This window comes from Aethalodelphis obliquidens, unplaced genomic scaffold (assembly GCF_003676395.1).
Source record: "Aethalodelphis obliquidens isolate GAN/ISIS:26980383/991018 unplaced genomic scaffold, ASM367639v1 scaffold9, whole genome shotgun sequence".
In the NCBI taxonomy this organism is placed as follows: domain Eukaryota; kingdom Metazoa; phylum Chordata; class Mammalia; order Artiodactyla; family Delphinidae; genus Aethalodelphis; species Aethalodelphis obliquidens.
The window spans coordinates 52,245,678-52,272,756 of record NW_020837953.1 but is presented as its reverse complement, the minus strand read 5'-3'; the positions used below and the strand labels follow the sequence as shown (position 1 = coordinate 52,272,756).

General features: G+C 55.2%; 1 protein-coding gene and 1 long non-coding RNA gene across 3 annotated transcripts; both read right to left on the bottom strand.

Moving 5' to 3' along the window:
• Positions 1 to 250: 250 nt before the first annotated feature.
• SSU72 (SSU72 homolog, RNA polymerase II CTD phosphatase) lies at positions 251 to 26,044 on the bottom strand. 2 transcript variants are annotated; one of them, XM_027110523.1, is made up of 5 exons: positions 25,693 to 26,044; positions 15,786 to 15,929; positions 2,869 to 3,008; positions 2,096 to 2,214; positions 251 to 542 (listed from the first exon to the last, which is right to left on the bottom strand). In XM_027110523.1, the coding sequence occupies exons 1-5, from the start codon at positions 25,869 to 25,871 to the stop codon at positions 516 to 518; spliced, it is 609 nt and encodes a 202-aa protein (XP_026966324.1). In that variant the 5' UTR covers positions 25,872 to 26,044; the 3' UTR covers positions 251 to 515. The 2 variants fall into 2 exon arrangements, with proteins under 2 accessions (XP_026966324.1, XP_026966323.1); XM_027110522.1 differs by having other exon boundaries at positions 251 to 727; positions 25,693 to 26,037.
• On the bottom strand, positions 5,731 to 8,520 carry LOC113622316 (uncharacterized). Its single transcript, XR_003433479.1, has 2 exons — positions 8,375 to 8,520; positions 5,731 to 6,253 (listed from the first exon to the last, which is right to left on the bottom strand). It is a non-coding gene; the product is annotated as an uncharacterized LOC113622316 (long non-coding RNA).
• Positions 26,045 to 27,079: the final 1,035 nt, after the last annotated feature.

Here is a 27,079-nt window from a genome sequence, read left to right as displayed (position 1 = left end):
CCGGAACACCTCTGTGCCACGGAGACCAGGAGGGGTCACCAGGCAAGAGCGGTCCCCGCCCAGGGAGCAGGTGCCACATCCCTCCAGAGTCCCAGTGGACGGGAGGCCCTCGGGGTGGTGCTAGAGAGCTCAGCTTGACCCACAGGCCCGGACTGCCGTCTGAGGACCCTGACGGGAGGTCCAGGCCAGGCAGGGTACTCTGGATGAAGCCAGGACGACCAGCAACATCTACTGATGAGACAATGGCAGGTTCTTTCCCAAAAAGTACAGCCTGTTGCTTTATTCAGGGATTTGTACATTGCAGCCAGTTAGGGGAGACGGGAAAGGGGTGCTCAGTGAGAGGCAGATGGCTGGGGGGAAATGTGCTATCAACCGTTTTTTTCTTTTTTGGTTAAAGAAAAAAAACTATAATCAATATCCCACTCATAAGTAAAAGTGGGATGGGAAACACTTGATTGTAATCTGGCATTTATGTATATCTTCTCATTTCATATGTACAGTTTATTTGGGCACTGCTACCGTCCGGTCCATCGGCAGAATACCTAAAGGTAAAAACAAATATCAGGAAGGAAGAAGTATTAACAAAAGGAAGCTCAGCAAGGTGGCTCCAGGCGGGCGGGGGCCATCAGTAGAAGCAGACGGTGTGCAGGAAGGTCCTGCCGCTCTTCTCCTCAAACTCCTGCAGCAGCTCGTCAATCTCGTTCTCCATGTCCTCCGTGTGCTGGATCTGGAGCCAGAGGAGAGCCGCCCTGAGCCGCCGGCGCCCAACAGGCAGCCCCACCCCGCCCCGGCCTGGTGCCGCCCGTGCGTGCGGGGCGGGGCGGAGGGGAGCCCGACAGGGACGGGACACGGAGCGGCTGCAGCAGGGCGGGTGGCCTCAGATGCCACACATACGCGCACTGCAGACGCTCGCCGCCTGCACTGCCCCCACCCTGAAAATGAGCAGACCCGACCCAGACAGTACCGTCGCGGGCCCGGTCAGCCAGCAAGGAAGCCCAGGGGCCGTCCCGTGCACTGTAGCGGGTTAAGCAGCGCCTGTGGCCCCCACCCGCCAGCTGCCACTAGCGTCTCTCCCGGCTGTGAGGCCCACCGTGTGTGCGGTTAGATGTCCCCTGGTGGAGAACCGCCGCCCTGGAAGGAGGCGGCCCTGCCAGGGGACAGCCCCAGGGTGGTCCGGGGCCAGCTCCTCAGCCCGCCTGTCCTGGCAGGGGCTGGCCTGCGGCCGAGGCCCCTCGCTGCCCCCCGTCTCGGCCTGTGAGCAGTGCCTCTCCTCTGCAAGCTCTCGCCAGCCCGACCCAAGTGGCTGTCACGTGCGCTATTTCTGGGGCGTGTCGGCCCCTTCAGCCCTGTCTTTTGCCTGATGGCCAGACCATGGGAACAACTGCTGCAGCTTCAGCAGCCACCCTGGACCATGAGACACCTTGGGAACAGAAGCTGTGCCGGGCAAAGTAACGAGAGAGCAGGGGCCTGGGCCCCTCACACAGCAAACCCGTCCAGGCCTGCCTGTCTCCAGACTTCTTGGTTAAGCCTCGTTTTCTTCACTTTTCTATCACTCACAGTTAGTTGGCCTAAATGCAGAAGCCACAGGCCAAAGATATGACCAGACATATGAGTTGGGTCGGTCCTTTTGTCCCATCTAAGAGGAAACGTTTGGCTCTGAGCACAGCTGCACAGTGGCTGCAAAGCTCTTGGGGTTTCCTGTACAAGGGAAGATGCCCAGGGCCACTCGGGGAGGGCTGGACGTCTGGAATGAGAAGTGCGGGGGCAGAGAGGACCAGAGCCCTTTGACGCCATCTCTGGGGGCTCCCGGGCTCCTCTAGCTGTTTGGGGTCTTGGCAGGGGGCCTAAGTCCTGGGAGCCATCTCCACAGAAGCCAGACCCCGGCAGGTCACTCACCCCTGCAATCAACCTAAAACGCTCAAAGGTGGATTCTTTAGCCAGAGCTGACTCGGTGACTCTCACCTGTGGGCACCTCTGCATTTATGGGTTTTAACGTTTGGCAGTAAGCGGACCGTGAACCGAGCGGTGTGCTCGTCACGTTCATGCTGAAGCCCTTGTGTGCACGACGCAGGCCCGCCCAGGGCCCGATACTCACGCACTGGCAGAGCTCACAGATGAGGAACGCCCCCAGGGTGGCCTCTTCGTGGTTGTCCTGGATGTCCACGTTGATCACATGCACAGGCTGGCACGTCTCCTGCTCCCTAGAATTCAGATCTGACCGTGACAAGAGGACGGAAGTCAGAGGCCTCAGAACAGAGCGCAGGAGGCTGTGCGCTGCCCAGCCTTCCTTCGGGGATGCAGTTAAGGACCAACATCAGAGCATCTGACCAGGCTGAGCACTCCCCCCCACCCCCAACCCCGGGAGGAGCCTCACGCCAAATACGGCTGGGACCGCAGGAAAGCTCGCGCTCACGAAGCTGGACCCCAGGCCACCTGGTCACACCTGCCAACTCCAGCCTGTCCCACGGGACAGCAGCTGACAGCACCCTCACTTACAAAGCACCAGGCCCTAGTCCCTCTGCACCACACGTGCTCTTGCTGTGCCACAAAGGCCCTGAACCCGCACTGTGCTGTTGGCTGGCACAGGTGGTTTTGCCCTGGTGAACACGGTCAGCCCCAAGGCCACCATCTCCTGCCCCCACCCCCTCCCAGGGCCCACACAGGTCAGGGGCCCTCTGTCTACCTCTCTGTGGCCTTGCCCCATTTCCCCCGCCTGCCGGAGCCCACAGACGCACCGGGAACCCTTCTCCAGCCCTGGGCCAGGAACAGACACCACGCACAGGACGGCCCGGCTGCCTCAGAGGCGCTGGACGCACAGCAGGACAGAGGGCACGGCACAGGGCCTGGCGCTGCAGCTGTTGCGCTTACCTTCCACCACCTGGTCGTACACCCGCTCTTCACAGGTGAGGATCAGATCAAACAGATCTTTGCAGTTCTGGAACCTTTCTGGCCGGGGCTTGATCCTCTTATTTCTGTCCAGCATGTGTAAAATGCCATTCTGCGTGTAGCTGAGTGCCCGAGTTAAGGAACTCTGGATAAAGGCCCCGCTCCCCCCCAGCATCCGCGTAGGCGCAGCCACCCGCGCCCCCCGCCCCCAGCAGGAGCATCAGGGCGACGGAGGCACGTCGGGGCAGGCTGGGCCGCAATCCCCCATCCCGCAGGAGATAAGTCAGGTGAGAGTGCTCGCCCCCAGCCCAGCCTACTGGCTGCCCTTGGACCCACACCTCTCCAGAAAGCAGACCTAGTGTCTGCAGCCTTCTCCCAGGTCCGTGTTTCCCCAACCAGGGATTGAAGCTGCACCCCCTGCAGTGGAAGCTCAGAGTCTTAACCACTGGGCCGCCAGGAAGTCACTGATGGCCTTTTTCGTCCTGCAGAGTCTTGGCAAACGCTCATGCTGAACCCAAGCCCTTTGGCAAAGACAAAGCTAACCTGGAAACCCAATCCCAAGCCTAGCTCAGCATGGCAGTGAGAGAATCCGGAAGCCCACCCAAGAGAGGACACGAAGAGCGTCCAGGAGGGAGAAGCCTTGGGTGAACTGAGGGCAGAGTGAGGGGAGCCCAGGCCCAGGACCTGGAAGGGCCGAGTCCCTCGGAGCTCGGATGGGCCACACAGGTCCCGCAGTCAAGGTCTGTGCCAAGCAGGTGGCCCTGAGCTGGAAGTGCCTCCTCTGGGACCCTCCAGACAGGACCCCACCCCCACCCCAACCCCGATGGCTGTGTCCTCGGCCCCAGGAGAGGGCTCACTGCCCCAAAGACGAAGCCCGTGGTCTCTAAGGGTCATTCTGGATAGTTTGAAACAAGCATGTTGTCCACTCTACTCGGACACAGATGAGCTGATTTAGGAACTCTGAGGGATACATTTACTGTCTTTCCCAGATTTTAAGTTATGAGAGTTTATTTCAATGAGCTCGTATTACTCAAAATACATTTCCTACCTTCTTGGATGGTGAAAACGGCTTTTAAAATACATTTAATTAAGAGTTTTCACTTGAAAAGACACTTGACTGTTAGCTGTGGGGCGTTTTTGGTTCTTGCCATTTTTTAGACAAGCGTAATAACCACGGCCACCTCATGCTTGCCTGCGTCCCCGGGCTGGCCCTGCCGCCTCCTGGCTGCCCACAGCGGCTGCGCTGCTACATCTAGGTCTTCCTCCCCAGAACCTGGTCCTTCGGACACCTGGCATCTACATCCGGCGGAAAGACACAGGCCAGGGAGGCCCCACGTGGTGCAGGGCTGGTGGTGGAGGCTCCCTGCACTCCCACAGCGGCTCCAAGACCGGCCACCCAGACAGCCCGGCTTCAGGTGACACCAAGGCTCACGGTGACGGCTCCCTCAGAGGGGAGGCCACCAGGTGCTTGGGGGGCTCCTCAGGGTCCCCAGCAGTCTTGCAAAGCCCCTTCCTTCTTTCCTTGACCCTCAGTTATGCACATAGATGATGTAACAAATGAAAGTCAGCTGCACATAACTGAGGACAAAAGGCCTAGTTCAGAGATCAAAGCCTCACCTTCATCAGTGTAACAAGGAAGGAGTAACAGGGACATTTTGAGACTATTTTCTGGCAAATCCCGGATACGCAGGGCCCAGGTCGTGGCAGGCAGGACCAAGGACAGCGCATGCTGGGTGCGGGTGTGGGTCCTTGAGGATGAAACGACGAAACACTGGATTCCCAGGGACCTGCCTGAACTCCCGCCTCACACCAGGGTGAGACAGGAAAAGTGGGGATCAAGATGGCGACAGCTGTCTGCCACCAAGACAAAGCCTTCATTAGGGCCTGGCTTCTGAGGGAAGGCCCACGCTCTGTGCACGGAGGGAGGGAGGGAGGGAGGCAGGGGGCGTGCTCACCCCACGGAGGCTGGGATGCTGCAGACTCAGGGGCCGAGCACTCCTAGCTGAGCCACGACCTGCAGGGGCCAAGGCAGCAGGGCCCCGGCCGCTCGAGGCATCTGCACCGAACCTATCAAGGCCAAGCCCGTGGACCAGAGCTGCAAGGGAGCCGGGCAGCCAGGACCACCCCCTGGGGCCCTGCCAGGTGGGAAGGACACGTTAGGCCCCTAGAACCACTCCCACCCCACATGGGTGCTCCCCCAGCCAACAGCAACCTTGGGCCCAGAGGCAGCGGCAGGCCTGGCTGACCACAGTGGGTAAAGGGCCAGCCGACCTGCCGAGGCAGGAAGCCTCCTTTAGGGAGGGAGAGCTGGCTGGGGCCTCCCTTTGAGCTCACACGCTTGTCAGAAATAAACCCCCCAGGTGGGGAAAGCTAGCTCAAGAGCCCAACCCAGGCGGACGGAGACCGAGGTGAGTGCAGGCAGAGAACACGGTGTCTGGGCCCCTGCCCCTGCCCCACGTCTCCTGGGCTGCGGCTGTGCGCCCCAGCTCACGCCTGGAGCCGCTGCACCTTCAGAGGGCGGGTCTCCCCCTCTCACCTGGGACAGATGAAGGGCGGCGTGGGCACCTCCTCTGTGGTGCAGATCCGCAGCTCCTCAGGAGTGGGGGCCCCAGAAAGACGAGAGGTTCTGTCTGCTGCCACAGGAAGTACGACAACAAAGGATCGTTCTGAAACACTCTGGGGTCCTACCCATCAAACGATGCAGACCCTGTCAGCGGAGAGCACGTGCTCTCGAAACTGCTACATGAGCACCGGCAAGCCTGCTGGAGCGACCCCGCGGGGGGCACTCAGATTCAGGATGGGCCCAGGGACTGTCCTGAGGGGAACATGGCAGGCACAGGGGGCTTGTGTCCAAAGTTCAAGGGCAAAAGGCAAACATACCGGAGGGTCTGAGATGCACCCAAAGGGACCACAGACCGGCCTTGAGCCAGGACCTGGGCCTGGAGGCTGCCCGTCCGGAATGGCAGAACCTGTTCTGACCCGGGTGCCCGAGGGCTCCAGTCTGTTCTAGTTCAAGGCAACTTCTCAGATGTGAGGTTTAGCCCCCAACCACGAGTTCATCCTACATACGTGTGCTCAGCATGGAAAACAGGTTCAGCTGAACGCTTCTGTCTCAACAGTGATGCTGAGAGATACGGGCCTGACAGTGCGTCCGGCAGACGTGACTTCTGGGCGCCCGAGGCAACGCCTTCCCGAGCCCTCGGAGCGCAAGCACATCATTCCTCCTGCTGCCCCAGCCCAGCCGTGTGGGGGGATTCGGCGAGGATGCGGCTCTGCTTCCCGTCGGACAAGGAGGGCCCGGGAGGTGGGCAGAGGGGGCCAGGCCGGCACAGAGCAGGCCCCGGTGCGCGGAGCCCATGCTGGGAACCTGAGGTCAAAGCAGAGATGCCCCCTGTGAAGGCAGGTGGCTGAGGGCAGAGGCTGGGGCCAGACCAGTGAGGAGACGGATGGGCCGATTCCAGGGCAGGGGTGAGGCGCCGACAGAACCCACACACGGGGTCAGACGCTCCCTGGGAGGTTGAACAGTGGAGCCCACGCCCCCACGTCCCCTCCCAGCCCAGGGCCCAGGCCTCTGCTGAGGGCCGGCCAGGCTCCCGCTCCCCCAGGGACAGAAGTACTTCCCTTCCCAGGGTCGGAAGTGACACACCTCAGCCTGGTCGCCCACAAACATCACCCAGCGCACGTGATGGAGACAAACCTGGGAAGAGACAGCCTCGGAACACCGAGAACAGAAGCAGGATCTCCAGGGGGAGTCAGAACCCCGAGGAAGTGGGCGAGGGGGCCAGGGGCAGTGCCAGCCGAGCCCTGTCGGGAAGGCGCTTCTGCCAAGTGGCCTCCCAGGCCCGCCGGCCGCCACCACCTGTGTTCTCTCCCAACAGCCAGGCCCGGGAGCCCGGCTCTGCCCCCGCACTGGGGCTCTGGGAATGGAGTGGGCAGGGGGCGGCTCGGGCAGGCCCTGGCTGGACCGTTGCGGTGTGTGCTTCACCGAGAGAGGATGCCCTCGTCCGAGCTGTTCCTCGGATGCTGACCAAACGGAGCCCAGGGACTTTCAGCATCAGCACCTCTGCCCCCCAACGGCACCAGGCGTTTCCCGCCTCGAGGCTTAGCCCGGGGTGTGAACCCAAATCCCACGGCTGGAGCTGGCCAAGTGGGCTGTGCCCCAGAACACGCTCATCCCAGGCATCCTCCAACCTAATTCTACCTCCAGTACTGAGCTTGATCCAACTGAAACAGAAGATGCAAAACCCCTCACACAGGGGGCCAAGTGCCTCTGGGGGAAGGTCCTCAAAGACAAGGACCAGCCCCCCGCTGGCCTGGACGGGTGACCACTGGCCAGCCACGGGCAAGAGCTGGGGCTTCCGCAAACCCACTGGGCCGAGCACAGCACCAAGGTAAGCAGGACCTCGTGCCTCTGGAAGCCCACGGTGACCTCCCAACTCCAAATCCAGGAGTCTGGACCCTTGCTCAGCGGCCCTGCGCTCTTCTCTGCTGGATTCAAGAATCCACTCAGAGCCCTGCCCACCTGTGGGGCTTCCCTCTGGGGTGCCCGTCCCGGGGAAGGGGGAGGCAGCCAGGAGCTCCCTCCCCACACATGAAGCCTCCTGGGCACTGAGTGGATGCGCAGCTCTGCAGGGAAATGGGCCACCCCATCTTGGGAACAATTTAATCATTTTGCTCAAATTTTAGCCTCACTACCTAACGACAACCTCACCACCTTCATTTCAGATGGGCACCAACCGCGGCTGCACGGGTCCAGCCCTCACCCATGCCTTCCCTGTGCCGCCAACAGTCTGCTGTCACAATACCCCCAGGGTTTTGTGTCAGAGCCATTAGCCTCATAGGCCTCGTGAAAAGCACAAGCCCAAGAAGCACAGTCACTGGCCACTGGGGGAGGCAGGACGGGTGACAACCTCGTGTCTGTGAAACGGCCACATCCCCAGACAGAAAACTTAAGAACAAACTGGGTGCCTCAGACACACGTGCTGCACAAAGGACGCCCTGGAGGACAGCGCAGGGAGCCACGGGATGCATAACTGGGCTGTGTTTTGGAACAGGTGTCACGTAGAAAAAGAATGATGAAAATTAGAAAAACAAACCTCTTGAGCAGCATGTGCAGAGAGGGTGCTCCAAACGGCCTGAGGCCCGCAGGGACCAGAAGCCTGTCTCATGAGCCGCCCGTGGGGCCGGGGCCGGGCGAGCAGGGCCACAGGCAGCCAGGAAAGGGCAGGACAAACCGAAGCAGAGGAGCGACTACAACTCCCCAGACTGCAACCAGGCAGCGAGGTCGCTTCGGTCGGGCCAAAGTCAGCAAAAAATGAATTGGGAAGTAGCAAATACGTTTCATCCGTAATCATGTTCTACACACACTAGTCACAGGCCCGGCTTCCAGAGCACGTCCCGGTCGTGTGGAGCCCCCTGGAGGGCAGCTGCCATCCCCCCCACCCCCCGCCAAGAACACAGCCTGGACCGGAAGGCGAGGAACACTCACCCGTCTGATCGACCAGGGCCCCTCCACCAGCCCTCCCGGGACGGGCGCAGCATCCTAGGGGCTCTGCTCGCCCGGCCTCTTCTGCACGGGGCCTGGGGCCCGGGAGGCAAGAACCCGCCATCCCTCTTCTTCAAAGGAAACACTCCCTGCACAATGGTGTTAGAAACAAAACAAAACAGTGACGGCCAGAAAGCAGACTCTGCAACCCTCCAGTCCAATGTCTCCTCCTCAGAAACCCGACCTCAGAAGCCGCCTTAAGTCAGCCTGAAGGGGACAGATGGCAGAGACAGACAACACCGTCTAACCAGGTGCGGCTTTAGCAGACTTTAAATAATACAAGTAGGGCTTCCCTGGTGGCGCAGTGGTTGAGAGTCCGCCTGCCGATGCAGGGGACACAGGTTTGAGCCCTGGTCCAGGAAGATCCTGCATGCCGTGGAGCAACTAAGCCCGTGTGCCACAACTACTGAAGCCTGCGCTCTAGAGCCCGCGAACCACAACTACTGAGCCCGTGTGCCACAACTACTGAAGCCTGCGTGCCTAGAGCCCGTGCTCCACGACAAGAGAAGCCACCGCAATGAGAAGCCCGCGCACCGCAACGAAGAGTAGCCCCTGCTCGCTGCAACCAGAGAAAGCCTGCGTGCAGCAACGAAGACCCAATGCAGCCAAAAATAATAAATAAATTTATTTTTAAAAATAAATAAAAGTGGTAGACCACTTGTCCAAATAGGGTAAAATGCTACATTTATTTAATTTAAGAGGAAGCTCAAGAAAATATTTAATAAATTGGCTGAATAAAAATGCAATGGGAAAAATATCTTTAGTCTTAGTGTTTTGTTTCAAATAGACACGTACCTACCCTCCAGCTGTGTGACATCATAAAAATTTTGATCTCAAAACAAAAGAGAAAACCTGAGTCCTAGGCTGGAGCATTTTACTTACTTTTTGAGAAAAAACCCTCAGATCATGAATTAGTCTGCAAATACCAAATCACTTCTACATAAATGGTTCAAAACAGACTAAATCCCAAACATCACAGGGCGGCGGGGGGGTGGGGAGGGTGCGGTGGGGGAACAACGTGGTGATGCTCTAGGTGCCGATCTCCTGGCCGCCTACCGCCCACCTCCAAGCAGTGCCCGAGATCCACCCCAAACACTGTGAGTTCAAGGAAAAATAAAATGACCCCCACCCTCACTGAAATTCCACTTACTGAGTGATTTAAGCAGGAACAGCACCAAGCCCAGGGTGGCCACCGACCCAGATGTCCCTGGATGACCCCCCGTGCTCCCTGCCGAGCCCTGGCCAAGCTTGGCGTTCTCGAGACCACGCAGTTTGCACAAGAAACCAAACCGTCTGGCTAAGATGGAGGGAGGGTGGGGGGCTGGCCCAAGAGGCCAGTGGTCATTGCAAACCAACCCACCTGTGCCCAGCAGGGTTCCCCATGGGGACCCGCGGGAGCAGCCAGGGTCGAGAGGCCTCTGAGAAACACAGCAGAGGAAGGAAGGGCCGCAAGCCTCCCAGGCAGGAAGCAGCCGAGAGGAGGAGCGCTGCCGAGTGTCCCCAGCTACCTGGGACACACCAAGGGCTGCCCGACATGGCCTGGCAGAGCCTGTCCTGACAGACTGTCCGTTCTTATTCTGGTGGTCATGGTGACGCCCTGCCTGTCCTGATGGGGCTGGGGTGGGGTGGCTGTGCTCCTGCACACGAGCCAGGGAAAGGCCGACGGCGGAGTTCAGGAGCTTACAGGTGACGCCCACGCACCAGGGAGATGCTCCACGAAGTGTCCGCGGAGATGGTGCTTTGGGGCCAGATTCCTCGAGCCCAACCGCGTGCCAGGGAGAGGCCCTGCCCTCAGACACGGACGTGCGACCCAGACCCTCCCCGAAGGCCCCCATGACGGTGCTTCTCTAGCTTCCAGGATGTGTGTCCCCAGAGACGCCCTCCCAAGGCCCTCGCTTCAGAGGGTGGCATCAGGAAGGTGCAGGTCCACGTGTGGACGGGGCATCTCGGGGGCAGGAGCCTGGGGCACCTAATGGCGACGCAGCTTGGGCACAAGGCCGCTGGTGTACGCACTCCTTCAGTCTCCATCCACATGAGGAGCGGTCAGTGCCGAGGTGGACATGGCTGGACCCCGTCAGGGTTCAGGGCCAGGGGAAAAGCCGTACCCACGTGCTGCTGGCACCTAGACCCACACCCGCCCACGGCAAGGCCCGCCCAGCCCACTCCCACACCTCCTCAGAAGCCCTGCCCTGAGGCGGGGGGGAGGGCATTCCTGATGCCCACCCGGCCCCCGACCTCGGAGCTGACACAGCTCACCCGGATTCCCACCGGCCGGCCAGCCCTCCAACACTGGCCACAGGCCACGGCCACCTCAAATTCAGACTCCAGACACATGCCAGGTGCCAACGGGAGGGGGCCAGAGCTGACTACTGCTCCCCCCCGCCAGGGAACCCTGACAACCCCTCACCTGTTATGGATGGAGACACCCTCCCCTCCAAGGCACCCAGTCTGTGTTTTCACGGCAAAGCAGCATGGATGCAAGAGGTCTCCCTCGAGCCACGGGGCTGGGGCAGCACAGGGGCCCAACTGCAGCCCCCCATGGCTCTGAATCGGGCCCCTTCCTCCCTGGAGCCGGGGGGCGAAGCCAGGGCAAGAGCAGGCCGGTAGGCGGGCGGGTGGCGCTGCAGCTGCTGTGCGTGGTCACGAGAACACTCAGCCACCAGCCGTGGGAGCGGCGTCCTCAGCACACCTGGGTATGAGCAAGGCTGACAGCAAAGAGCTTTAGGCTTGAAATACTCTCAAAGGGTTGTGGCGACTGCTGGGACCCTCGAACATGAAGAGCCGATGCACCACAAGCTGTCACGAGGCCCCACCGCTCCTGAAGCTGGCGGCGGGAGCTCTGGCGTGGTCTGCAATGGCCTCGCCACCCCGGTCCCCAGTCAAAGTGAACCCACCAACGCGGGCTGCGGCGTCACCCACCGGCTACACGCTGCGTCTGCACCCCACCTGCCGCAGGCTGTGGGGACCCCGACCTGCCCTGCTGTCGCCTCAGGAGGGACCCCGCAGCCACCTCGGGCAGCCAGCTGCTCGACTCGGGGCAATGCCTGTCAGACATGCAAGCTTCTCTTCCGGCCACATGTGAAATACCTGAAGGCCTTAACTTTTATTTTAAGCCTGAGTGCTTTTCTAAAATCCAAAAGCTTAAGCATCAATAAAACTAGATCAGAGTTTCCCTGGGAACCAGTGTCTGGCTTAGGAACACACTCATGTGTTAAACAGACACTGTTTTCAGTAACCACTTGAAACCACAGCTGCCAACCAGGGTGAAATGAGATGGGGTCAGATAGGCGAGCTCACGCCAGGCACGCACGGGGCCAGTGAGGGTGACCAGGGACCGCCCACGACGGGGGTCAGGCAGGACACGCTGAAGGTGGGAGCCCAAGGGGCTTGGACTTGAAGTGCAGGAAGTGTCCTCAGGGCAGGGCCGGGCAGCCACCCCATGCCACCGAACGCAGCAAGAGAAGGCAAGGAGGGTCTGACGAGACCCCAAGAACAAGGTTCTGGAAAAGCCCAGGGGCCTTGAGCAGGACGGAGCTGCTGTGTCCACTAACCTCGTACCCAGGATGGAGGCCCGAAGGCTGTGGGATTTATACTCTTAGAAATTACATTTATTATTACCTTTTACTCCAAGACAACAAAAATTACACAGTGGAGAAGTGAGTATCCACATAAATTAACCTAAGGCCTAAAAGACAATGAAATTGAGAAACTGAAAATGAATAAACAAATAGTTAAAAAACAATCTAACCCCAGAGGTATTTAATTACAAAAGAGCCACAGGAGAAAGAGGGAAAGTATGCGAGATACAAGTTCAACACGCAGCCTCCACTTACAGGGTAAAGTCAGGATCTGGGCGAGTGTTAGTTATATCTGCACTGAAACTCACTGTTTGGGGAGCAATTGGTCACATGTATTAAAAATCACATGAACTATATTTAGAGCTACACATTCACTTGCTTTTTAAGACAAGTGGTTTTGTAACTCACAAAGCAATTATCCAAAACCAAGGAAAGATAGCTCTCCTGGAGCCGTGAGGACACTGCCAGCCTCACCTTTCCTGGCGGCCTCTCCTCCGTGACTGGGCCCAGGGACCCTGTTCCTTAGGTCACAGATTGGCCAGTCTTACATTTAGAAGAAAATGACTTATCTTACCCCAAAAGTGCGCCAAGTAGGCTGAGGTTCAGCTGCAGATTCTGCTCAACTGATGCTGGAGAGCCCGGGAGGAAGCTCAGGTGTGGAAAGTGGCTCAGGCAGAAAATGGAAAGATCTGGAAGCCTCTACCAACTTGACACAGGAGGTACACTACAGCCCCCAAACGGAACACCAAGTTTGAAGCTGCTCTGTATTCAAAAGGACTCCAAGGCAAAGGGATGAAAAAACTTAAGGTCCACGGGAACATTTACACATAAAAGAGGACAGCTCAACGACAACGACAAAAGGACAGCTCAACTTCGGACGTTAGGCAGAAGCTAGCTCCTAAAGACCCGTGCTGTACGACCTGTGGATCAGAAACGTCCAGAAGAGGCAGAGCCACAGGCGGGGACTGGGCCAGCAGCTGCCAGGGGGCTTCCTGGGGGGAAAACATCCTACAGTCTGCTGAGCGCACAGCCCCGTGGACCCGCGAAGCCGTGCACTTGAAGCAGGTAGATCGTCTCACAGTCAAGGACAGCTCCCGCCTTAGAGGCGTCCGAAGAGAAGACCCTCTTACATGCCCGGGGAGGGTCAGGTGAACCCAGATTTCCTGCACTATCGTTGAGAGTGCCCACAGGGGGAGGGAAACGTAAACCTCACCAGGCTGTCTAGCTCCTCACAGGGCTGGGCGACATCAGGCAGGTGCTCTGCGGCCACACCTGTCACCGCAGGACCGAGGCCGCAGCCTCTCAACCCAACCCACTCCTGCTTGTGGCGAGAAAACCAAAAGCCAAACCCCTCTTTACAGCCAAATACTGAACAAGCAAACTGCCTGGCTACTGACGACTACAGACCAGAACCCACTGAGGGCCTGAGAACCACAGGGTCCCAGGCCCCAGCCCACAGGGCAGAGCGGTGCCCAGGCGAAGCCCGCAGACATCTCCAGGGCCCATCTGTCCCTGCCAGCCACTTGGCCTCAACTCCCCGGCTCTGCCCAACAAGGGGCATCTTCTCTTCCCTGAAAACTCAAACGTTTACTGCATGTCGTTTTACCCTTGGGTTCCATCTTGCAATATTTTCCTAGCTCTGCACTGTAAGCTACAAAAGCCACGTCTGCAAATGTCCAGGTGTTCTTTGCTACAGATTTAGGTTTTGACCTCTTGTCTGCTGTGTCCTGAGCACAAGGGGAAACGCGGGGCTCCCTGCCCCACACCTGATCACCAACCCTGCCCAAGTTGGCAAGGCCTCCGGCCCCCCACCCCCTGGCATCCTGCCAGCGTCCCAGTGGACTCCCCGTCCCCCACTGCCGGCAGATGCTCCTCTGTTACTGGCCAAGGGCTGACTCAGGCAGAGCTGAGCATAGTGCCAGACACAGCCTTGTTTTGCCCCTTCCCACCCCACCCAGAAGGTAGAAATCCCACCCCAGTGAAGCCAGCAAAGAGACAAGGCTCCTCCCAGGGGCTCGTGAAGGGCAGCCAACGCGGGGGGGGTCTACGGAGGCAACTCCCCTACACGGGCCCGGACAGCAGGCACAACCATCCCCTGGACTGGATGCTGCTGGGGAGACCACGGGCCTGTACAGTCACCCCGAGGAGAGTCTGAGTTCTGAGAGGCTGGGCTCTGCCCCTTCGTTTAGAGCCACCAGGGACACGCACAAAATCCCTCCAGATTTGGTCTACAATGTGTAAATGCTGCCCATTCCCAGAAGTAGCTCTGATGTGAAAGACCTAACTTACAATAATTAAGGGAGTACAGACAAGTAAGTGCATTATCTGTTGTCGTTTCTCTTGTTGAGTTTAAGTCTTTAAAAAACGAATGGTGCTAACTGAACAATAATCTTAAAAAATACTGGGTTGGCCAAAAAGTTCTTTCCGGTTTTTCTGTAACATCTTACCCTACAGAAAAGCCCAAAGGAATTTCTGGCCAACTCACTAGATGGGGTCTCAAGTTAAGCTTATCAACAGAGAGTTTTCAGTGCAAGAACCAAAAGCCTGGAGTTGGATCACAGCTTTCCCAGGGGAGCGGCCGTGGCTGGCGCCTCTCCACAAGGTTAGGACGGCTCTCACCACACGGCACCGCCACGCGGAGCCCAGGACACGGCTGGCATCTCCCCGGCAGTATGCAGAGCTGTGCCTAACGTGGTCTGCGCCTTCTGAGAAAGGAGCGTGTGCGCAAGGTGCGCTGCAGGGTCTCTTGGGGCTCCCACACCCCCGGGAGGGCCTTGGGACTGCATGGGGCAGCGGGGGGTGCTGGTTCTGGTGGGCGTGAGTCCTGGACCCCCAGCATCACTGCCCGGCTGGGGCACTGACGAGAAATACCTGCATTTCTGCCCCAATGCCCCCACCCGACGTTTTCCCTTGCAGCTGGGGAGAAGCGGGCACGGGGTGGAGCGTGCAGCAACCACCAGCGTCCAGTGCGTTTTGCTGGAATGACCTCTGGGGCCCCTCGCAGCTAAGTAATCTATAGGTGTACAGAGAACATTCGTAGTTTATTCACAATTGCAAGAACGCCGAAGTGAAGGAAGCTTTCCACCCGGTGTCTATACTCCTCTCGCTTGGGATGTGTCTGGTCTCCATCCTGAGAACCACCGTCACTCATGGTAACATGAGGTGTCCCAGGAATTTAAAGCAGCCCGGGGTGACCGTGAAGTGTCTGGTCAAAACCCAGCCAGCAAGGATGATCTTAATATCCACAGCCTGGGGTCACATTCACACGAATCTGGCTTTAAAATACCTTCCTTTCCCGTGAGTCTTAGGAAGCAGACAAAGTCTGTTTTGTCTCTTCCTGAAAGGAAGTCAAGTCCTCTCAAATTCCCTGCTTCTAACATGCTTCCTTCGGCACCCAATGTGGCCCTCTCATGAGCTGACCCTCCAGAAAGAGCACCAGAGTGTGAGGCAGCCGCCCGTGAACCAGTGCACACCCACGCCCACACCTACCTGCAGTGTGCAAAGCCACGGATGGCGGGGTCCCACCTTCCTCACCTAAGCTGCTCTAATACTGTATCACAACCTTCCCCGACTGTGTCCACGTGGACTGCAGCCCACGGCCCCGAGTGGCTCCAACCTCTGGACGGTCCCGTGAGCACCAGAACAGAAACCCAGTGACCCCGCACACCTCAAATGGGCCGCCGCGTCCCCTGCCTCACAGGTGCCCCTGAGTGGTGCCCACAGGTGACACCTGTCAGAGACAAGCACACAGGGTTAAAGGGCAACCACTGGGATGCAGTTCTTTGTCTTTCCTAAGGAGATCGTTGTACATCTGGTCATATGTGGTTTTGAAATCATAAACGTTTGGCTTGTCGGGTGCTGGTCCTGGAAGCTTCACATGAGTTCCTGTTCCAAAGGACCGGACGCTGAATCCTCGTTTGCTGAAAGACACAAAACGACAGAGAATCACAGTTGGACTAAATGAGACACAATATGCTAAAAAGGAAAATGAAATGGGAAATGGACTATATGAACGATTTTGTTGGTCTCAAAGAACACGTTTCTCAATTCTTAACTCAAGTATTTTATTTGCAAATTTAAAAAAATCCTGTAGCACGTTACACAAAAGCTAGGTGAAGCCAATCCCAACAGAAGACAAAGGATCCTGGAACGTAGGGGAACGAGGTGGATGTCTGTGATGGCCACAGGATAGACACGTGGTAGAGGGAAGATTTCACCTAGAACGTCTTGTCATCTGACTCCTGTCCTGGTCTCTAGAAGGAAACCATTTGTCCAGGTTTCCAGCTGCCGTGATGCAGGCTTCCCAGGACCAAGAATAGAGTTTCCGGAGCCCCGGAGCAGAGGGACACTCCCCCGGCCTCCTACCTCGAGGCGCCAGCTGCGAGGGCCAGAGATAAGGGAATGGCTGAGTGTCTCCTAATAAACTGAGGGAACCTCCTTGACAGGCAGCGTCCACGAGCCACAATCGCACCCTAAGCAAGAAAGGTCATCGCACACACTGCGGCCCCAACGCCATCCTCACTCAGACCCCAGCTGCAGACCCCATGTTCCCTCAAACTCACAAGCGGTGAAAGCCAACACTGGGAGTGTTCAAAGCGTCTACGTGAAACGGCCTTCTCATCCTAACCTCGTGTTTATACATCACTAAAACGTCCGTGTGGAAGCATCCCTGCCTGCCAACTCGGGAGCAGGCCCCAGGCCCACCAGCCCTGATGTTCTCCTCACGGCCCTGCAGGCTCTGAGGCGGCCGCGGTCACTGTCTCAAGCTTTTTTGTACATTTTATTGCAGCTCAGGGGTGTCTGGCCACATCTGGAGGCCCACGGAGGAGCGAACGTGTCCATGCACACATGTCCCAGCACGTGGGGAAGCCCAGGTCTGCAGGCGCCAATCCCCCGATCCCTCGTGGGCACCGATGCCTCTCTGCTGAAAGGCGGACAAATAAGGGAGGAAACCTCACTCGGCCCCCAGCGCCTGTGGAGCGAGACCCGTGGTCTCTCCCAGCAGACACAGCACTTCTAGAAGCCCAGCCCGAGAGTCACTGTCCCTCCCACAAAAGACAGGAAGGACCCACAGGTCACTTGCTGTCACTGTGAGAACGGGGAGAGACGCGAGGAGCGCAGCCACTGCGCCTGCTGCGACAGAGCCTCACAGACACACGTTTTTAAAGCACTTCTCATCCGGTTTGGGTCAAACACCTTGCCTGAGTCCTCTGAAGCTGGTAATGTCCCTCTGTCCCTGGAAGGCCCGAGCTGTGCCCTCAACCAGGCCCCAGAGGTCACTGTGATGGAGAACACGGGGGACAACAGGCACGACTGAGGAGTGAATGGGGCCGTGGCCACCTGAGCTGTAAATGGACACCAACCAACCCAGCCCCAGTTTACGTGCAGCTCCGGGCCCCGGGGACACGGAGGCTGGGATGCAAGGGCCCAGCCACGCGGGCACCTCCACCCACAGGCTCCAGCAGGTGCCCAACAGACCACGTCACCCAACCCGTTTCCTCACCAGGTCAGGTACGTACAATAAAAGAAATGTTCTCTGTCAAAGGACCAACAAGGCAGGGATGAAGGCCCCCTTGACAACAGCCGCGCGGGGGTCACACTCTCCCAAGACAGTGACCGGGAACAGGTCACGGCCACGGGCGCCATGGGAACACACAGCAGTGGGCCACGCTTGTCTTGCTGGCTTCATGATTTGCCACTACTCCACAAGAACTGCCCGAAACAGAGAGCTTATCCTCATAGTGCCAAGCCCCTCACCCCAAAAATACCCTGGAGGGAGCAGGTCCTTGAGAGAGGAACGTGTGCTATGGAAAAACACTAACCCACAGAAGCAAGGTCCCTGAGGGCTTGGAGCTGAGTCCAGTCCCTGCAGAGGGAGCCCAAGGTGTGACCCTGCCAGGAAGCGACACAGTGACTGCGTGAATCCAACTGCTCGACACACTCCTGGGGCCACCCCGGGCCTGTCTCCAAAGGCCACGTATCTGTTCACAAGATCTTGGGAGAAAGGCCTGTCTTCTGGTAGATGCTTTAAAACAAGCCATTTGAAACCAAATAATGAGTGAGTTAAGTATGTGAGAGAGAGTGCCTTTACGGGTCAGAATGCGAAACCACGCTGAGACCACCTTTCTCAGCTAGCTACCCAAGAAGCCTGCTCCAAAAGGGGTCCCAAAAATCATTTGGGGGAACCGTGGGAAAAACAAAACGCTTCCCAACAAAAATAAGTGAAAGATTCATTTAGACACAGTTCCTCCATCACTTTTTTAAAAACAAATCAGTATTTCTACATCTCAGTCATCCCTTTGAGATACTTACTCATAATTAAAGAACTTATTTACATGAGCCCAACTCTTAAACCTAAGTTCAAATTTATTAAAATGAGCCCAAGCACAACTACTCTTGAAATACATTAATGAAATGTATACTGAATAAGTCTTAATTTGGCCAGGCAGCAGCAAAGGAGACTGTTAAATCCCCAATGGCTAAAGTTTTAAGACTGAAAAACCACCACCACTTCTACTGGTGGCAGGTTAGCCATTCCATTTTTGATCCAATGATATTTTCTGGAGCTTACTATATGTGCTGGGGATTCAGCAGTGATTGAAACAGACCTAAATCCCTCTCCTCAGATGCTCTGGGAGTGGGAACAAAGTAGGTAACCCTCCAGGACACAGGATGGGGGAAGCGCAGAGATGGCAAAGCTGTGGGGCTGGGGGTGATGGGAAACAGGGTGCCTGGGGGCTCCCAACACATCCTGCACCCCGTAATGCAGGCCCCAGACAGGACCCCAGGGTGTTCCTGGGGTTGGCGTAGGGCATGTGTGCCACTGAAAAACTGCCCATAGGGTTCCCAAGAGGCCCTAGGTGGAGAGGTCCCAGCACAGGGTCTCACATGCCCCTGCCTCCTGCCGGGGCAGCGAGCCTGAACTGCCCGGGTGGACAATCTCCTTCCCTTACCTCCTGTCACAACAGGGGCTGAGGCGTGCGCTAGGTGTCCAAGTGAAACACTGTCTATATCCCTAAAAGTAGATGACCCCAAAGATAACCTGGGCCCATTTTCCACACGGCTGATCCCTAACAGGGCTTCTAAGAGGATGCCTGCTAGGTCTCTGAAAGGCTGGGTGAGGTCTCTCCTACTAGAAACCGTCGGGGGAGGGGGGCCGCAGCTGCCCTCTCCTCACTGCCCTCCCTAACTGCCTGAAATGTTACTCAAGCATATTTAAAAATAAAATGAAACCCCAAAAGAGGAATTTACTGGCAGAAGAATTTAAACTGCACACACAAAATGAAACCCAGTTTGTTCTTCCCCCAACAAAATGGTCACAAGTGGCAAAAAGGCTAGTTAACAACAGAAGCCCTGTTTCTTCTAAGCTCATGCAACTGACAAAACAGCCCATCTTGTGTGTGACTATGTACAGTGACGATGTGTTTCTCACATAAAAGGACTGAGCGCTGTAAAAATATTGCTGACCACCGAAAGGCTTTGTCTCAGGGGCCAATTATTTTGTATGTTAAACAAATCTTCCAGACAAGTATTTATCAAACTTGTCTTTATAGGTATCAAAAATCTATCAGAAAAATATAGAAATTATGTTACACATTAAGATACAGAAATGTTAAGTTATAGAAAAGATTACACTATCATAAAAAACACTGGGGCTTCCCTGGTGGCACAGCGGTTGAGAGTCCGCCTGCCGATGCAGGGGACACAGGTTCGTGTCCTAGTCCGGGAGGATCCCGCATGCCGCGGAGCGGCTGGGCCTGTGAGCCATGGCTGCTGAGCCTGCGCGTCTGGAGCCTGTGCTCCGCAATGGGAGAGGCCACAGCAGTGAGAGGCCCGCATACCGCAAAAAAAAAAAAAAAAAAAAAAAGTTGAATTTTGGGAAACAGAATTGTTTCAGTTGTTATCCTGATGCCTAAGGGTAAAATAATAAAGTTAAAATGAATACCAATCAAGAAAACACCCAGGGCTTCCCTGGTGGCGCAGTGGTTGAGAGTCCGCCTGCCGATGCAGAGAACACAGGTTCGTGCCCCGGTCCGGGAAGATCCCACATGCCGCGGAGCGGCTGGGCCCGTGAGCCATGGCCGCTGAGACTGCGCGTCCGGAGCCTGTGCTCTGCAACGGGAGAGGCCACAACAGTGAGAGGCCCGCGTACCGCAAAAAAAAAAAAAAAAGAAAACACCCAAATTTACAGTATGGGTTATGCCATTTTTTTTCTATTTTCTATAGTGTGGTTATTAACCTAATTCAAAGCATTATTGTGGCTAAGACTGAAATCCTAGACCACTGCAAACCTTCTGAAAGTAGGACCTGTCTCTGAGTAGGACACAAGATGCTTACGAGCATAAGTCACCTTTACTACAGGTAAAATCGCCCACTGCTTAATCAGCCGTTTCTAGCTACACAATGACCTCATGCTTACCCAACACAGATCAACTGCTCAAGCACCATCACACTATAACGCCTGCCTGCAGTTTCACTGTGGTATAGCCACAAGCTGGGAAGATCAACTTCCTGAAATGTTAATATTCCAGTAAAGTTGATGTCACCCCTAGTAAAACGTCAGCCTAAGCACTTCCCAATGTTTTCTAGGGTTTATTTTATTCTCACCCTCCCATAGGTCAAGAAGAAAACAAAAGGCCTCTCAGCATAAGATCACCACGCATGGAGCTTGTCAAACGTGCCACTTTGTTTAGCGCCCAAGAGAGCTCCTGCTTAGATGTCCCTGCTCCAGGCCAGCTCTTCCTCGACCCTGGCTTCTCGAAGGCCAGCTTGCTCTGCCGGCCACTGTCGGCCTCCCCAGGGTGCAGGGCCAGCAGAGTAGGGCCTCAAGATCTGGTACTTCAGCTGTTCCAGTCCCAGCACTGCCCTAAGCGCTACTAACCATGGTGAACCCGCTCAACTATCTTCCCTGGGCTCGACCTGTTCTCACCTACAGAAGGTTGGAGATGATGATCCTTAAGGCAGGGGAAAATGTTTTAGCTGCTGGAACTGATACCATGCTTGGTCTACCCAGTTTCGTCTCAATGTTCACATCCAAACAGAAATCTACCTTCTTCCAACCAAGCCTTCTGGTCTTAGTTCTGCCTCCTGAAGACAAAAAGCAAAAAAACAATGCAGAGTCCCTTAAAATCTATGATGGCAAACGTGTCCCCTGTAGGCACCTCTTCTAACCTTATACACACAATTTCAAATCTTCCACCTCCCCAGATAGTTTCCAGTTTACCTTCCTCAAGTGTACCCAGAAACAAAGTATCAAAAATGCAGCCAAAGGGGCCGCAGGGGATAGCGGACAATCCCTCCCTGGTTTAGAACAAGAGGCTTCTGGAAATGTGTTCAAGACAAGGGGAGAGTTTAGCACCATCTGGGAGAGTGCTGTGTCAAGCCGCCTGGGCTCACTCAGATCCTGTGTTCAGATCCCAGCAGCCCTGAGACTCAGTCCCCTCTGGGAGAGGCTGTCTGAGTACCTCCATCCCAGTGTGGCTAGAGTCCACATACTCTACTCATGACATTAAGACTTGAGCGCCCCACCCCAAATCGGAGAATCACAGGACCTCAGCTGACTGTCGCACTCCCCGCAGCCTAGATCCTCCTCCAGCCCGCGTTCTATCCCATCAGTTCTGTCACTCATCCGTCAGCACTGGAGCCCCTTGTAGCCAGATCCTTGCTGTCACTCATGAGCTGGGGCTTCTTGCTCTGGGTATTATCTCCTCACCTGTGTACGTGTGCACATCCTAAGAGTTGTGAGGACGAAATCAGATGGCATTTGCAAAGCACCTGGCACAGAGGAGCTCAAGAGACTGATTCTAACCTTTTTTCTTCCACATCTGCAGCCTCTCTGCTCATCTTCCCAAAATCAAACTGCCCAGGAAATTATGATTGAAAACAGTAATTTAGAGAAGTCTTTCTTTAAAATCTGTTTTGAATTGCTACGATTAAAAACAGCTTCCAGGGCTGCCCTGGTGGCGCAGTGGTTGAGAGTCCGCCTGCCAATGCAGCGGACACGGGTTCATGCCCCAGTCCGGGAAGATCCCACATGCCGCAGAGCCGCTAGGCCCGTGAGCCATGGCCGCTGAGCCTGCGCGTCCGGAGCCTGTGCTCCGCAATGGGAGAGGCCACAGCAGTGAGAGGCCAGCGTACAGCAAAAAAAAAAAAAAAAAAAACCAGCTTCCAAAAATCAGCAGGCCCCTTGACCTCTAACAGAGTTTGGAACAAAAAAATAAATTAATTGGTTCCAAAGGGACACCTTAATCCACAGAGTACAAAGAACAGGAGGCTCTGTGGAAATAAACATAGTCTTCCTGCACCCCTTAAAAAACCTGAATGGCTCCAGGACTAGTATTTCAAACAATTTAGTCTCAAAAGATCAAAAATGATCACCCCAGGGAACATTATGACTAGCTCTAGAAAACGCCAACATTTATTAACACTTGTATTTGACTTCTCAGAAAAATACAGCCTGAGCAGATTTTCAAGGGGGCAAAAATAAAATTGGGTTTCACTAATAAATGACCTAGTGTGCATGCTTGATCAACTACATTCCTTATGATAGTTCATTTCAGAAGTTTTCCTATGCATAGTTTTATTTAGTTGTAACCAAACTGCATACACAATTTTCCTGTTTTCACTTATACATTTCTTTTTTTGGCCATGCCCTGCAGCATGTGGGATCTTAGTTCCCCCACCAGGAATTGAACCTGTGCCCCCTGCATTGGGAGCTCGGAGTCTTAACCACTGGACCGCAAGGGAAGCCCCTCATGGTACCTTTTTTTTTGTTTTTGTTTTTTTTTGCGGTACGTGGGCCTCTCTCTGTTGTGGTCTCTCCCAACGCGGAGCACAGGCTCTGGACGCGCAGGCTCAGCGGCCATGGCTCACGGGCCTAGCCGCTCTGCGGCATGTGGGATCTTCCCGGACTGGGGCATGAACCCGTGTCCCCTGCATCGGCAGGCGGACTCTCAACCACTGTGCCACCAGGGAAGCCCTATCGTACCATTTTTTAAAATTTATTTATTTATTTAATCGTACCATTTTTAAATGCTTTTCACAATCATCTTCAAGGCCTAAGTCTCTAAATCTTTTATAAGCTCTACTAGTTGTAACAAAAACCATCATATAAATTTCTTAAACATCCTTTTAAACCCTGTAAGTTATCTAAAGAGATAAAGCCATAAATAATTTTCAAAAGTGAAAACGACACAAAAAGTTGTTCAATCTCAACAGCAATTTTAAAACTAAAGGGCGAGATACTTTTGCCCCAGCAGCATGAAAAGATATAAATAATGCCCATATTGTGAGGAAATGGGAATTCTATAAACAGGTACTTTTCTGGAAGGCAGTTTGGCAGAATGTATGAAAATGTAAAATATGCCTACTTTTTGACTCAGCAATTTATGCCAAGGAAATAACTAGAAAAGTGTACAAAGATACTTAAAATGGCACAAGAATGTGGACATTATAAAACTGAAAACCAACCACCTGTTACGGGGAGTGGTTACCAAAGTGCTGCACAGGATTGCTCTGAGTACTGGCTCATGGTTTTGTAACCACTGCTATTACTCAACATGAACAGATATGTTCAAATCCAATGTATAAAAATAAAAGCAGAAATGAATATTGAAATCAAACTATGTTCACGTTCTGTGGAGAGATTACCTAACAGTGCTCTGGCCTCCCTTCAGTGTGTGTCCGGATGCCTGCAAGAACATCCAGAAAGAAGGGTGTACCCCAAAATGGTACCGTGATCCTTATCTTCTTCATCTTCTATATTTTCTACAGCAAGGATTTTTTGCAACAAGCAAATACTATCATTTTAACAAAGGAAAACACCCCCCAAATATAAGCATTTTAGAAATTAAAGATTCACGTCTAAAATAACTTCACATTCATGATACAAATAATGTATGTTACCCTAAACTTACCTCCTTTTGCCCTCATTCTGAATCTACTTTTCTCATGAGTAAATTTGAAAAATAGTAAAATGGGTAAAAGTACACAAGCATTCCTACTTGGTGATTATTTGGGGGCTCTTCTGCACCCTCATTTCCGCAGGAGACCCAAGGCTGTGCCAGTTACTTTGAACTAAGCAAGGGCTTAAATCTTGCTGGTGACTGTCTCAGGGCTATCAGATAGGCAAGACTTTGGAACTGATTTACTAACAAAGTTGCTAAAGGAAATTTAAAAACATTTCCTTTTGTAAGATTTCACCCCAACTTTGTTATGCAGATAGAGAAAAGCTTAAATAAAGGATCACCAGCCAGAACCAGCAGAATGAGGTGGTCTCCAGATCACTTGTCATTCTAATTAAAGACATTAAATTTTATTTTCCTTGAATAATTTTCCTGGAGCGTGAACCTTGCAATCTTTTCCTTAAAGTTACCACTTTTAGTGACTCTGAACAGATAAATGCAGTTTGGGGATCAGATCCAGCACACTGTAATTCTTGCACTTTTCCAATTGTAAAACAACTTTACAGTTTAAAAAATTCTAGTTTAGAAACGAACTCCACATTGGTTTGTAAGGTTCGAAGCATATCACACTAGACCAAAAAACAACATTAACTGAATGCTGCAGACAGTGTGGTAGATGTTAGGAAGAATTAAACTCATAACTAGCAGATCGTGGACACCTGGTGCGTCCAGCTTCATTAAAAACGAGGGGCGAGGGAGAATTCTGATTTCCCCAGGAGAGTCAAAGCTGACTGCCGTAGTAGGAGAAGCAGCGAGGCATGGTTGTCCTGTAATGTCCACACAAGAAAACTTCAGAAGAAACGGCAGTTTCAACTTTTACTATCAAAGTTGACATGTACAGCAAACTTTAACTGTAATGCAAGGTGTCAATTTCACATTCTGTAAAGTGATTTTGAACGAAAAAAAATTTATCAAACGGGAATAAAATTTTATTAAACATATACAACACCGGCGTCACAAAAGGGGAGTTAGCACTGAAACGTGAAACCAAACTCACGTGTGGTTCAGAAATTATCGACTGGAGATTTTCCAAGGGAGGAGAAAGGATTTTTTTGCATGAGACTTGAAAAATGTAGATAGAAGCAAATACACAAATGCATGAAATTAAAATAGGCCATTTCCGTGTTTTTACGACTTGTTCTATCCTGAGATCCTGTCGCGCAAGTTTTCCATATTTGATAAAAAGGCGACACGCCCTGGACACAACCGGCCTATCCTCTCGTGGACCCTAACCTTCGTCTTGCAACTTACCGCCTCACTGCTGAGCATTTTACAGAGACCATGATTTTCAGATACACAGACGTGCGTACGAAGTAGACGCGAACAGCATCAGCCTTTCAGGTTTACTAGCAGTTTGAGGTTTCAGCGACCCGGAAACATTTCGGCTCAGAATGTGAATTTTTCGCGACGCTAAGCACACGTGGGGGACCGCGCGGCGGACCGAGTTTTGTCGATTCCTCGCTGCGCTCGGCCCTGTAGCCAACGAGCCTGGAGGCGGCGAGGCCTCTCGGCCGTCCTTCGGGGGCCGCCGCGCACCGCCCGCCTGGGAACCTGGGCCGCCCAGCACGGGTCAGGGAGAACCGGGGCCGGGAACCGCGGCCGCCGCCACACAGCACGGGCCGGGAGCCGGAACCGCCCAGCACGGGCCGGTCGGCCGGAGGGACGGCCGGTCGGCCGGCGTCCGCGGGGCGCGCTGGGCCAGGGCGGATGCCCCAACTACCTGAGGATGTTGTGCGCCTCCATGCTCCGGTTCTGGTTACTCGAGCACACCACCGCCACCCGCAGCGGCGATGACGGCATGGCGGCGGCCGCACCGTCCGCGACTCCCGCTTCGGGACTCCCACCCAGCCGCGCCGCTTCCGCGCGAGCAAGATGGCGGCCCCGGCGCCCGGAAGTCATTACGCGAAGCGGCGGCGCCGGCGACGTAGCGCGTCAGGACGCGCGGCGCTGGCGTGTGTACGGCGTCCCAGCGGCTTCCCAGCGCCGGCCCAGAGAGCTGGACCGCGGGCCGTGGGAGGCCCAGCTCCCCGGGCGCCAGACCGGCCAGCGAGCGCGCCGCTGCTTCGGGCGCGAGCGCCGAGGCCGGCGCTTGGCACGGAAGCCTCCTGGCGCCCTGCGTTGGCGTCCTGACGTCACAAGCCCCCGCCGCCGTCGCCGCTAGTGACGCGCAAGGCGTCGCGCCGGCTCCTGTGACGTCACGCGCGCCGTCGCCGTCGCCTGGAGTGACGTGAGAGGCGCCGCGGCCCCTGGGGCGGGCGTTGGAGGTGACTGGTCGTGCCCGGCGTCTCCAGGTACCGATCTGCGCGCTCCGTCCACCCCGGTTGTTTCCGCACCTGCCGCCCGAGCCGGCGATCCTCCCTCGCCCGCTCTCCGCTCGCCCTCAGCCAGTCCCCGAGATCCTCCATGTCGCTCCTTGCGCGCCTCCACCGCTCTAGGCCGAGCCCCCGCGTCCCTCCTGGGACGACTGCCACGGCCTCTTACCGGCCTCCCGTCCCCAAGCTCGCGCAGACGCCAGCGCGTGGCTGTCCTCTGAAAGCCCTGGGAAGTTTGACATTTAAGTGATGTTGTGAAAGTATTTGAAGAGATGATTAGAGAGGAGGCGTAAGGAGGTGTGAGGAAACCTCTCGGGTTGGGAGAGCAAATTGACTTAGATCCTTGGGTTGGTTTGGAGGCGCTGCGGGCGTGAGGTTTGGGGTCATGATATGACAGTGAAACTAATCAACCCGGTTTGGTTGTTCTCCAGCCACGTCCGGCCGCTTGGAGTGGCCAAATGAACTGATGTTTTGATCTGGGAGCGCAGCAAAGGGAGGGGGCAAGGGAATGGCGATTCTCCGCCGTGGATCCAGAAATGATGAGACATGAAGGGACATGAAGGGGTGGCGGCAGTGGAAAGGTACTGTGTGCTCTGGATTGGAGATCCCAGTGGAAGAAATGTCACCAGAGCCAAACGGTGGTAGAGCAGGATACTTGAAACAGGGTGTGGAGGGGGCCGCCTTTTGAATACCTATAGGCTAAGCGTGACCACAGGCAAGGGCAGAAGAGAGTCTTCCTGTTGGAGAGGGAGAAACTCAGAAGCCAGGGCAGTGAGAGCCCACCCTCACTGATGT